The 13087-nt window shown below is 38.5% G+C and overlaps 1 protein-coding gene across 1 annotated transcript in view; it reads left to right on the top strand.

The window, feature by feature from the left end:
- Window positions 1–3219: 3219 nt before the first annotated feature.
- Window positions 3220–13087, top strand: part of NELL2 (neural EGFL like 2) — a 383690-nt gene continuing 373822 nt past the window's right edge. The window contains exons 1-2 of the mRNA XM_053226146.1: window positions 3220–3426; window positions 4405–4532. Coding sequence (XP_053082121.1) covers window positions 3349–3426; window positions 4405–4532 — 206 coding nt within the window. The 5' untranslated portion in view covers window positions 3220–3348. The remainder of the gene's footprint in view (window positions 3427–4404; window positions 4533–13087) is intronic.

Here is a 13087-nt window from a genome sequence, read left to right as displayed (position 1 = left end):
TATCTACTGTTAGCATTTTACTGGATTTCGTCCAGGTTTTTCTAAGAATATATATTTTTCTTTTTGTGCAATCAAGATTATTCCTAATATAAAGTTTATATCCAGCTTTTTGATAAAGTATATTGTGAGTACTTTCACATCATGCATGGTTTTTGGTTTGTTATTTTCCCTGATATGTTATAAAAATTGGGGTTCTGTTTTGTTTCCCAATTTTCATACAACCTAATAAAATAATAATTGTATATGCTTATTTTTATCTAAAGGTATGCAGTGATAGATACCATTTAAAGAAATTTAACATTAAAATAGAAATTCTGTTCATACTACATTAAATACTTAAAGTATTTTTAAAAAGTTCATGTGGTCAATATAATTTCCTAAAGGAATGATTTTCTAGATGAAGCTTATTGTGTTGACATATCAATATTTCAGGTGCCAGGACTACGGAGTTCGTGTTAGGACACTTTAAAATTGCTTTATATTCAGTCCATGGGTTGTTGAATAGCAACTTGCTTTTGGTTACCTAGAAAAATGTATGTCATTAAAATACTCTTTATATGCCACCCTGGGAACATATCCCATGCATAACGTATTCATAAAGAGTCCATTTTATTTACAGCTTGTCACATAATATGGTATAAGGAAACACAGTTCTGATGCACTTCAACTGAATTATGCTTCTCTTTTTGACAGAGTGGGGAAATATATTTGTAAGAATGAATAAACACACCTTGAACTGCCTATTTTTTGAGAAGGAGGTAGAGAGAAGCACATTAACATTATTCTGTTATTAAAACATCTATAGCTATAGACATTTTGGACATTTAATAGCTGTTTGTTTTTTAAATTGGGTGCCTGAAATACTTTATGTCAAAACTTGATGACACGGACTCTAGGAAACAGTAAACTCCTAAAAAAAGATTTTTCAGAGTTGCAGTTTTGTAATGTAGATATGGGGGGAAAATCTGTTGTGGCCTTTTCTGGAATTGATGTCTAATTCAAAATATTCAAAGATTAGTTTTTGTAATTGACTGGCATGGCAAATTCTCTCTTTCACATATGGAAAGAGACACTGCTTGTTTTTATAGGACAGAATGCACCAGTAGAGCATTTGAACATTTTTCACAGCAATATTGACAAACATCCAAATATATTAATTTTTTCTCCTCAACGAATTCATTAATTTGAAAATCAATAAGAACATAAAAGGTAGAGAGCTAAACTGAGACCATAGCAGAAATGAGAGGTACTCTACAATACTTTGAGATGAATGTTGGTGTCCATCTGTTATGTCACATTTGGGTCCAACAAGGTCTAAACTCCAGTGTAATATCTGGGTGGACTATTTATTATTTATTAGCCCTTGCAATTCTTAGGCCACTAATTAATTCCTGCACCATTCACCTCCCATCTTAGTATCCTGGAATTATATGCTCCTGGTCATTAGCGGTCCCAGAGGAGAAAAACAGATGGATCAGTGGAAACCCACCATTATTACAGGAATAAAAAAAAAAAAAAGAAGAAAGGAAAAACCCACATGCAAAATTCCAAGCACATGCTCTGCCATAAAGAGATTAGATAAAAGCCACCATAGTTAATAACTAATATGTAGTTATTGTGCATTAACTACACTCTTCACTAGAGGATGAATAGTCATTTCTGTGGCGTTTCTGGATTTTTCCTTAATAGGGAATATTAACTAACAGTAACTAATGGAATCAATTGATCCTATTTCTATGGCCATATTCTCTATGAAGATTCTTAGTGCTGGTTCAGTGTCTTCAGGCAGTAACTCTAGCCCTCATGTCCTCTTATAAAAATAATTCAGCCTTAACTATCTTGTCTTTTGAGAGCTGTTAGGGAGAAGGAATAATCTGAGACAGGTGGGATATTTGTGGGATGAGGGCTGGGGAAAATTGATTCTAAAGAGGCCTAAGCTTAAAATCTAAGCAAAGGGTGGAACAGTTTAAATCCAGGCTGAAGTAAGTGTCCAAGGGGCTAATGCAAAAACAGATGGATCGGGGCAGACTTTGGGGTGGCAAGATGAGGTGGGATTAGAATCATTAAACAGGGAACTATCTGTGCCTGATATTGGGATGTTTAACAGGTGGAGCCTAGGTACATGGATCGATAGGAGGCAAGGAGCCTGGCAGAGGTTAGTTAGGTAGGTTGGCCCCTCCCACTACATTTCCTGATTCTGGCCCCTTGGGAACAAAAAACTACCAGACATGCAGATGAAAGTTCCATTTAGACATATCAGCCATACCAGATGGGAGGTTAAATAGACAGGCTACCATCTGATGTTCATGAGAACAATTAAAAATCTATATCGAAAGTACAAAAGACAGCAGTTTTAGGAGCAGTAGCCTTTCCTGGGACATCTCATATTTTACCAGGTCTGGTTCTTATTAGTCTGGAGTCTTGGTAGATGTTGACAGAGTTGCCAGATTTTATTAAAGGTAGCTGGGGACAGACCTGAATGATACCACCCAGAGTCTCAGAGATTCCAACTGTATTAGGTTAAGGAAAAAATAACAAAAAAACAAGGACACCTTCCCTTTACTGACCTTGTCCTAGTTTTGAAGCACTGTGTATGCTAAACATGTTACATTTTCCAGGTAAGAAAACTGAGGTTTAGAGAGACTAAATATATTACTCACTTACCATATCAAGCTAGTAAAAAATGGAGCTGGTATGTGAATCCATAGTTGTCTGGTCCCAAAGCCTGTATATATTCTATTCTTTCCTAATTCTGACCTACAACTTTTCTCCTTGAGGGGCAACATCTTTGGACATGTGTGAAAAACCATAAATGTCTAGGGAGGAAGGTCCTTCTCTACGAAGCACGCCGGGCATCAGTGACCCCAAAGCGTCTTTATCTAGCTCCAAATACTTGGGGCCCACCCCCACATTCATTGGGGGTCTCTTTTAGCCTCTGGGTCCGGTGCTGGTTGGTGTTTAGAATGTAAACTTCATCACACAGCCGGGCCGTTTCCTTCCACTGCCCCTAGAGGGCAGCCTGCAGTAACGATCCCCCTGAGCCCTCTAGTGGTCACTAGGAGGCTCCAACACTCCCTCGGGCATCAATGTTCCCAGGAACACTCTCAAAGCCCTGCAGATGTTGCCCAGGGAAGCAAGGACGTGTGACACACCTAGAGTCACCCTCTTAGCTTCCCTTTAGTGCTTCTGGGACATGTTCACTAGCTCTGCCCCAACTCAAGATGACTTCTCAAACCTGCCAAGTGTGCACTCTCGGAGGCTACAGGGTAGATTCTATCACTAAATTTCAGGAAGAATCAAATACAGGTATCTAGAAGATGTGACAGCGAGTCCAAAATTTATTTTTGTATGTCCCCCCAAATGCACAGGGTGACTTATTTAAATTGGTTCCCAGAAGCAGCTCTGGATATCTTATACTTCCCCAAGGTAAATATTTAAATAGCTGTAGTAATAATCTTAGGTTACATGGGGTAGTATGATTATGATTTTCTGGGAAGTTTTTAGTTATATTTAGAGAGCATATTTAAATAACATTGGCAAACTTTGCATAGGCTAATGCCGGGATGTTATCAATTTTTTTCATGATTTTAATATAATCATGATGACATAGTACTTATTTCCTTGTTATTAATTTAAAATAACAACAGGTTATTCTTATTATTTTGGAATACAAATATGAGTATATATTTACATATACTTTGACATGTGTATTTTGGTTATCAGATATAGATAACAAGCATATGTCTATTTTACTGCCTCCACTGGATTTTGCTGATATTGTTTTATTAGTGTGTATAGCATAGGCTAATTTATTTAGAAAAAAATAAAGCTGCCGCTTTTAAGTAATTGCAATAGAAAAGACTGTCACTAAGTCTTCATGGCAAAAGATATAAATTCTTAATAAAATAGGCAATGACATTTTCACTAGGGATATCCTGTTAAAAACTACCCTGTTATTCATTTAACTATTATAAACAAATCAAAGCAAATTTGATTTGCTGAGAAAATATTTACAGAATGACTCAGTACAGTGGTAAGCGCTGTAAAGATGCAAATAGGAGTATGACATGATTCCTGTCTTCAAAGTTCAGGGGAGAAGTAAAGGCAAGAATCTAAATAACTTTTTAAAAAGACGTAACAGTGAAATTCCATCATCTTAACAAAACAAACTACCATAAAAGAGAGAGAAAAATTACACTTTAAATAGTGCTGGCAATACTGCCCATCATTCCTTTCAGTGATTGCCTCGAATGAGCATGACGGGAAGCATGTGAATCTGTGGTTCCCTCAGGTTGTCTCTGTTCTGGGTGCCTCTCAGATGTGAGCATATCACTGAGTTGAATGTGATTCTAATTTTTAAAGACATGCATATATGCATTTTTCATGTAAAATGGACCCTAAAAGCAAGCCAACTACTTCATCTGGTGCCCAACCAAAGAAACAGGAATCTGTTCCAATGCTGGAGGAAAAACTGGCTGCGCTGAACTAACTCGTGGTCTCCAGTGGAGTGCCTGTCGAAGGACTTTTCCAGGGTAATTTCGATTATTCATGATTTTCTTGTCTCTGATTTTAGAATCTAATAGCTGTGATTCTGTTGTAAGACAAGTATCAGAGAAATTACACACAGCCTGCAAGGGCCTTGGGTTCTGAGTTAGGGGGTTTGACTTTGTTTAGCCATGCAGTTGGAGTCTGTTAAAGGTTTCTGAATAAAGAAGGCTATAACACTGGGTTTCAGAAGATCAATTTGAAAATAATACTCTAGATGGACTGGAAGATGTAAAAACCAAGGCAGAGAGGCAATTAAGAAGCTCTTATAATTGTAGAGGTGAATAAGAAATAATGATTGTTAGACCTGGGGTGGAGATAGAGTAAGTTACACTTTTTGATTGACTAGGATGGATTAGAAATGGAGATTTTAAGTTTGGGTGACCATGAGGTTGATGGCTGCTTTAACAGAGTTAGAGAAATCAGAAGAACTGGTTTGGGTTAGGAAGATGAGTGGATGGAATATGAGGAACTGTGGGAGATCCTGGTGGAGATTTTCAGCAATGGGCTGGAACTGCAGGAAAGAATTCTTAAAATGTTAGGTTTGGGCTTCATTCTGTTTAGAGACAGCAGTTGAAATCACAGGAGTAGCCAGTGTGGCTAAATTAAGATCAACTCTGTAGAAAGCAGGGAGAGGTCCAAGTGTTGGTTCTTGGGGGATTACCTGTCTTTGGAGACCAGAGGAAGGAAAGAAGCCATTAGGAAAACCAAAGAAGGAACATTCAGGAAAAAAAAAAAATTCAGGGAAAGAGAATTTTAAAAGAATTCTAAAGAATTTAAAAGGAACGTAAAAATGTTGCTACAAGTTCAAGAATTATATAGAATATAATGAACTAATTTTGGAGGTAAAAGGAAAGAAAGAAAATAATAGGTAAATAAGAGAAGAAATATTTTTAAAAATAGGACAGGGGTAAAATAATTTCAGGAAAAAGAGACAGCAAATGATTTAAATGCTGCTGAAATTTCAAGGAGAGATGGGTCGTGAATGGGAGAGGTGGAAGTTTAAACCCAAAATTAGGATATGTGGTCTATCCAAGGATTCTTTTCTGATTTGTAAACTTGTGTGAGACTAACAAATATGTAACCATCAGCTCATATTTACACAACTCATTCTGTATTTGCTCAAAATAATACAAATATAGGAAACTGGGATTTTCTCAGAAATGACTACCAATGTAGTCATTGGTGACCTTCTAAGGGAGCAGAGGCCAGAGTCAGATTGCAAGCCAAGGAGTGAAGTAGAGTTGAATAAATATAGATTTTGCTTTCGAGAAATTTAGTGATGAGAGCTAGGAGAAGAATATATATGGTTAAAAGGTAGGAAAGACCTGGAACACTGCTCACACCAGCCTGGTGGTCTCATTGCAGCCTTTGGATTATCTTTCAGTTAGCCTTTGGTGTATTCTTTCAGCCTTTTCCTATTCATGTGCTATTTTGAAATCACTTGATATGCCATAAATGTGCAGTCCTAAAACAAACTGGAAAATATCATAAAGCATTTGCTGTCACGTGAAACTGGAAATACACAGAAACTACATTTAGTGCACAGTCTGAGTGGAGAATTCACACAAGGGTTCTGTCAAAGAAGATGGCTGCCGTGACTTTAATAACTTCTAAAGTATCTTCAAAGTTTCTTCTCTCTGTGAAATATTATGATTCTTTGCATGTTAGTCCAGAAGTCTTTGAAATAGTGGAGTGGTGGGGGGGGGGGGTTTCAGATGCTTCTCTGGCAGAGATATTTCTCACTGCAGACACATGAAAGTCGGGTGGTACTGCAATACTAATCCTTCCCTGAGTGCTCCAGCCCATTTGTGGAATATGACTTTCTTGATTGAGCGATATTTTCCACTGAGCCCATTCAGGCACTTAACAACACTTATTGATCATAGAGAATTAGCTATAGCTTTTAGAGCATATTAGGTTTAATGAAATCTGAAACATGATCGCTATCCTTAAGGGAACAAGTGAGACAAAATGGGAGGAAAATGTTGGAAACCTTTGTCTTAAATAAATCAGATAATGTGAGCAAAGCTCACATCTCACATTCTGAGACAAGGAGCTGAATATAGTAGTAGTCACCACCACATGACAGTTTTATAATTTAAAATGCATAATATCCACATCACACAGGGCCTGGAGATGGAGCAGGTAATATATTTTTATGCTTCTTCCAGGAAATATCCCATCCTTCCTCCTCAGAATCCCCAGCTCAAGGAGGGCCAGGATGTAGGATTTTCAATACTAAAACTGGGAGAGTTCTGGGCCAACTGGGACGAGTTCGTAACCCCTGTTTGGAGCAAGGCTGTCTGACTGTATGTGTCCTTCCATCCTGTAGGAATCTCCCGCTCTCCTAGCCAATCTTTCTCATTTGGTGAAGACCGTGACACCTGACTCACATTCTTTTTCCTGTAACCACCCCTGGTTCATGTAGAAAATCCAACCACTCCCTGGTTTTTAGTTCCTTGACCTTTTTTCTTTAAATTTTCCCTCATCCTTCCTTCCCACTTTAACTTCCAATTCTTATGGTCAAACCTTAGATTTTGTACTTAGGAGTAACTATACAATCCTTAAAATCTCAGTTCCTGACACCCCCTCACCAGCCACCACTCCCTTCTTTTCAGCTCACTACCTCCATGGCAATTCTTCAATCACACTGAGTCTTCCAATCCATTCATGACACCATTTTTATTATTTTTAAAGGAAGCTCTACTCCCAACATGGGGCTCAAACTCACAACCTTGAGATCAAGAGTCATATGCTCTACCGACAGAGCCAGCCAGGTGCCCCTAATGACACCATTTTTAATGTCCACCACTTTCTAGTTCCTATCTTTACTTCCTACTTGTTCAGATTAGATTCCATTGTTCAATTACTTGCAAACATCCTCCTTGCCTACCCTCTGTCTTACTCAATGACAGAAATCCAATATTGGTTAATCCCAACGATTTGCAAAGGGGTAGTATAGTTTAGTGGTTAATGGTGTGGCTTCTGGACCTATACTCTTTTGAATCCTGGGTTCAGAATTTACTAGCTCTGTGATCTTGGATAAGTTTCCTAACAGCTTTGTGCCTGTTTCCTCATCTGCACCTGTCTCATGGGGTTGTTGTTGACTCAAAGGTATTAAAAAAAATTTTTTTTAAGTTTATTTATTTGTTTTGAGAAGACAGAGACAGTGTGAGTGGGGGAGGGGCAGAGAGAGAAAGAGACACAGAATCCGAAGCAGGCTCTGCACCGTCAGCGAGGAGGAGTCAGATGTAGGGCTTGAACCCATGAAACCGTGAGATCATGATTGAGCCAAAACCAAGAGTCTGATGCTTAACCAACTGAGCCACTGAGGCGCCCCAATTCAAAGGTATTAATAGGAGTAAAATGCTTACATCAGTGCTTGGCACATAATAAACAATCAATAAATGTTTCTCAAGCTTGTAGTTTGATTGCTGGAGGAAAACACCTAACTATTCTGATTGATCTCTTTTAAAGTTTATGACTGTTTGTCTCAAGTGGGCCTCAGTGCAGTCTTTGCAATTCAGTCGACCACAGTTCCCATTTCCTTATTGATTTATTTTCTCTCTCAGGGATTACTATTTCACCTCCTCTTCTTGCTTCTCAAATTTCCACCTCCTCGCTTCTGCTCCTCACTCTCAGTGGATGATTTTGCTTCTTATCTCACTGAGAAAAAAATCAGAAAATAACATTATTTTTCCACCACCCAGTCTACCCACCTCTGTAGCCTTCTGCTTCAATGAAAGTGTCCCTTTCCCTATTTTAGGACAAGTCTTTACGTGGGCACTGGACTCCATCTCTTTCTACTTTCTTAAGAACTTTACTGCTATAATTATCTCTTTCTTGTCTTGCATGATTACATGTCTCCTTTGTTCTCTGCCATTGGTGCTATAATATTAATGAACAATCAGAAACAAAAGAGGGGTAGGGGCACCTGGTTGGCTCAGTTGGTTAAGCGACTGACTTCGGCTCAGGTCATGATCTCACAGTTTGTGAGTTCGAGCCCCGTGTCGGGCTCTGTGTTGACAGCTCAGAGCCTGGAGCCTGCTTCAGATTCTGTATCTCCCCCTCTCTCTACCCCTCCCTTGCTCACGCTCTGTGTCTCTCTGTCTCTCAATAATAAATAAATGTTAAAAAAAATGTTTAATGAAAAAATAAAAAAATAAAAAAGAGGGCACCTGGGTAGCTCAGTCAGTTAAGTGTCCAACTTTTGATTTTAGCTCAGGTCATGATCTGACCTTGGTTCGTGAGATTGAGCCCCATGTCGGGCTCTGCAATGGCAACTCGGAGCCTGCTTGGAATTCTCTCTCTCCCTCTCTGCCTCTCCCCCTGTGCATATGCACTCTCTGTCTCTCAAAATAAATAAATAAACTTAAAAAAATACATTAAAAAAGGGAGAAAAGAAATCTCCCTTCCTTCTATGCCCCTGGTAACTATCAAATTACTGATGTAAACCTCAATGTCTCCATGGACATTGAGCTGAGGCTCCCATCTTCATGACAATTTGAACCAAGTTTTTATTTCACTATTTCACCAAAACCACACCTATATGAGCCAACAGTAGCATCTATCTGTCAAGTCTCATGATCTGTTCTTTGTCTTCATCATCCTTTGCTCAGCACCAGTGTTTAACATAATTGGTCACTTCTGTCTTCTTGAATTTTTGTTTCACTTGGTTTCCGGACACTGTACTATTTTGAATTATCATCTATGTTTCTTCTCAATCTCCTTGACTGGATTCTCCTTTGTACCTTTAAATGTTTTTGAAAATGATGGAGTGCTCCAGAGCTCAGTCTTAGGCTCTCTCAAGCTTATGGAAGTGATTGGAGTGAGCAAAACCAGGAGAAATTGATTTCATGGGTTTCATACGAGGCAAAAACTGTGTTGAAAAGAAGTGAAAAAGCGTAGTTTGTATGAAAGAGGAAAGCCATTTATAATGATTTTATACTGAATTTTACTTAATATCAGATTGTTTAATGGAAGCAATTTTACTGTAATAAATGTTTTCTGAACACTGGCAGTGGAAAGGGGTGGGGGAATCAAAACTGAAACAGAAAAATTCTTGCCAACACAGTCCTGAAAGTTGTCTGGTTATTGTCCTAATTTAATTAATGGAAAATTAAGAGCTAAATCAATACTGGAACTCCAACCAGAATCTTGGTGGTTCCTGGTCTTCGATTAAGTTGATTAAGTTATTTGCCTCCCAGATTGAAATACAATAAAGAGTAAAGTGTGCCTAAATTACAAGTTTAAAGGGCATTCAAGTGGAAAATTGCTGGAAAGGGTAATAAAATAGCAACCACAAAAATACAACTTTCCTTGGCATTTTCAACTTTACTACCTCAGAGCTACTAAAGGACCTATTTTTGTCTTTTTCAACAACAAGATCTCAGATTTTTCAGTCAGCCACTCCTCGGGTTTTTGTATTGGTACAATTGGGTTTTCTCCTTGGAAACTGATTTTTAAAGAAGAACAGAGTATAGATTGATAATGCAATTTTATTATTAAATTCCCAAGGCTGACACTGAAAAAACTCACATTTAAAAAATTTGTAATAATAAGGGTGCCTGGGTGACTCATTTAGTTAAGTGTCCGACTTTGGTCAGGTCATGATCTCACAGTTCATGAGTTTGAGCCCCACGTCAGACTCTCTGCTGACAGCTCAGAGCCTTGAGCCTGCTTCGGATTCTGTGTCTTCCTCTCTCTCTGCTCTTTCCCTGCTCACATGCTGTCTCTCTCTCAAAAATAAATAAAGATAAAAAAAAACAATTAGCCCTTACAAGTTGCATTTTTCATTCCTTCCAATGACTAGATGAGGTGGTGTTATTATCCTTCACAGACAGAAACTGAGATTCAGAGAGGTTTTAAAATTTTTCTAAAGAAATGAGAGGGGAGAGGCACCTGAGTGTCTCAGTTGGTTAAGTGTCCAGCTCTTGGTTTCAGCTCAGCTCATGATCTCATAGTTCGTGAGTTTGAGCCCTACATTGGGCTCTGTGCTGACAGTGCAGAGCCTGCTTGAGATTTTCTCTCTCTCTCTCTCTCTCTCTCTGCCCCTCCCTGATCACTCTCTCTGTCTCTCAAAATAAAGAAATAAACTTCAAAAAAAAAAAAATAAAGACGTGAGAGGGGGGCTCCTGGGTGGCTCAGTCACTTAAGCTTCTGACTCTTGGCTTTGGCTCAGGTCATGATCTCACAGTAGGTGAGATCCAGTCCTGCCTTGGGCACTGCACTAATAGCATGGAACCTGCCTGGGATTCTCTCTCTTCCTCTCTCTCTGCCCCTCCCCTGCTTGCATGTGCTCTCTCTCTCTCTCTCGCTCTCTCTCTCAGAATAAGCAAACAAACAAACAAACAAATAAATAAATGAGACATGCTTCCAGTCCTCTTACCTCCAAAGGGAAAAGAGAAGGAAACAATTAAGTACCAGATACTATGCCTGGACCTTTTGTGTAACTATCTTGTTTAATTACAAGTAAGAGTTAAGAAATAGATTGTAATATGAGATTTGTGCTTAGCACTTTGTGTTTTAAGAATACAAGTCTGAATGGCATTTCAAATGAGAGATTTGCAGTATCACACATAAAATGCAATGCTTAAATCCTTGACCCTGTAGAGAGCTAAAATAATTGTTATTTCACATCAAGATTTTTCCTCTAATGACTACTGAAGCATTTCTTCTTTTCAAAGTAGCTTATAAAACTGTTAGCCCTCACTTAAAACTAGAGTTTTTGAGAATTAGGTACTTGATCTGCATATATATGGTGCAACCATACTGATAGCCTTCCCCATTTTAGCACTCAAATACACAGCAAGTGTAGGACATGTTCAGCTTCTTGTTTGACAGTGGTGTCTGTAGGGATCTTTATGTCCATTTGTTGTTTACAAGTGATGTCTATTTCTTTTTGGAGTCAAGCACACTGTGTGAATATCTTGAGGTGAGTGCCTAAAATGTGGCCAGATAAAAGAGAAATAAAGGTTTGTCTAGTAACACAGGAATTGGATTCCAAAATTTTTTTTGTTAATGATTTATAACAAATTCTCCCTCTGGGCTGCGGCTAACTCTCCAGCAATCAGGTGTTAATGTTTTAGATAAAAAATAAAGTCCAGGCAGGGAGGTGAGTGGGAGCTGAGAATGGAGAGTGGACAGGAGTGAGAGGGAGAGAAGCCAGACTAAAAACACCACACTGGGAGATCTAAGTCATCTTGGATAATGTTAATTTTCTTGCTTTATTCTTTTTACTTCTATGTCAGGTTAAGTACCAGTTTAGATTTTTATTTGCTTGAAGAAAGACAATTTTAGAAAAAAAAATCATACCTAAGTCCCCCCCCCCCAAATTAAAAGTATAGATATAAATATAGAGACAAATTTTCTTTTATCCACTGGGAGTTTTAAAGATTGATTCAGGGATGAAAGCCCCAAAACAAGAACTTGGTAGTTGACAACCTTAGAAATAAATGGGCATCACTACTTATAGTGCTAGTCTGGATGTCTTGAGGAATACCTGCGTTATTTTTACTCAGGAGTTTATTACTGTGGCCAAACAAATACTCTTGTGAAACATGACTGATTCCATTCAACAAACATGGTTGAATGCTCAATATGCACTGTGGTTGGTGTTAAGTATAAAAGGATGAATGAGATAGTCTTGATTTTCAAAGTTTGCAGCCGTAGGAGTAGCAGGCAGGTAAATAATTATTAATAATTATTCATAAGGAGTTAAATTCCACATTAGGTTATGAGCAAAGTATCATGGGAGCACAGAAGGAGAGAGTGTTTAACTCCACAGAAGGGAAATTCTGTACTCTATGCTTTTCTTTGCTTTGTATGGAATACACAGTAGTCTGAAAAGTACTTTGAAAAGGTATGTTAGAGGGCAGGGTTCCCCCAGGGTTCCCCATTTGGTTCTACCCACTGATTTGAGAGAATGAATGAAATACCTTTTCTCTCCTCTCTTGCCCCTCAGAGTTCCGTTCAATGTCCTGCAGATGGCATGACCTCCCAGACTGGCCTTCCTGAGCATTTTCTCCACCTTGAAATGACCTGTACACTTCACTAGTCCTTACGTGTCTTTCAGGAAGGACTATCCTGTGCCCAGCAAGTGCTTGGCACATTGTAGGCTCTCAGTACATTTTGGTTAATTGAACTAAGAAGAAAGAAAGATACGTGGTGCTCTGACCTCACCCAAACAACCTTATTTCCGTTTCTGCCTCCTTGGCATTTTTGCTTTATGATTATGGATATTAAAGGAAATCCTTCCTTAGTAAGTTTTTCAGAAACTGAGCTAGAATCACGTTAAGGGTTTCCTTAATCCTCTAAGTTTGAAAAGAAGGATAGAAAAACCAATGCCTCCAGCTTTCGTCCTCTTTCACCTCTCACCCTCTTTACAGGGTCCTTCTTTATTAGGACAGCCTCTAATAAAGATATTAACTTTGTATTTTTATTTATCCATAACATAGACATACTTCATCTGGTTTCTGTATTATATGGGTTAGTCCTCTGGATAATAATTGCTGTTTGACAGAAATTCCAGACCAAAGGT

The sequence above is a fragment of the Acinonyx jubatus genome, chromosome B4, assembly GCF_027475565.1.
Source record: "Acinonyx jubatus isolate Ajub_Pintada_27869175 chromosome B4, VMU_Ajub_asm_v1.0, whole genome shotgun sequence".
NCBI classification, from domain to species: domain Eukaryota; kingdom Metazoa; phylum Chordata; class Mammalia; order Carnivora; family Felidae; genus Acinonyx; species Acinonyx jubatus.
The sequence above is the reverse complement of the archived record's forward strand: the minus strand, read 5'-3'. Positions and strand labels throughout refer to the sequence as shown.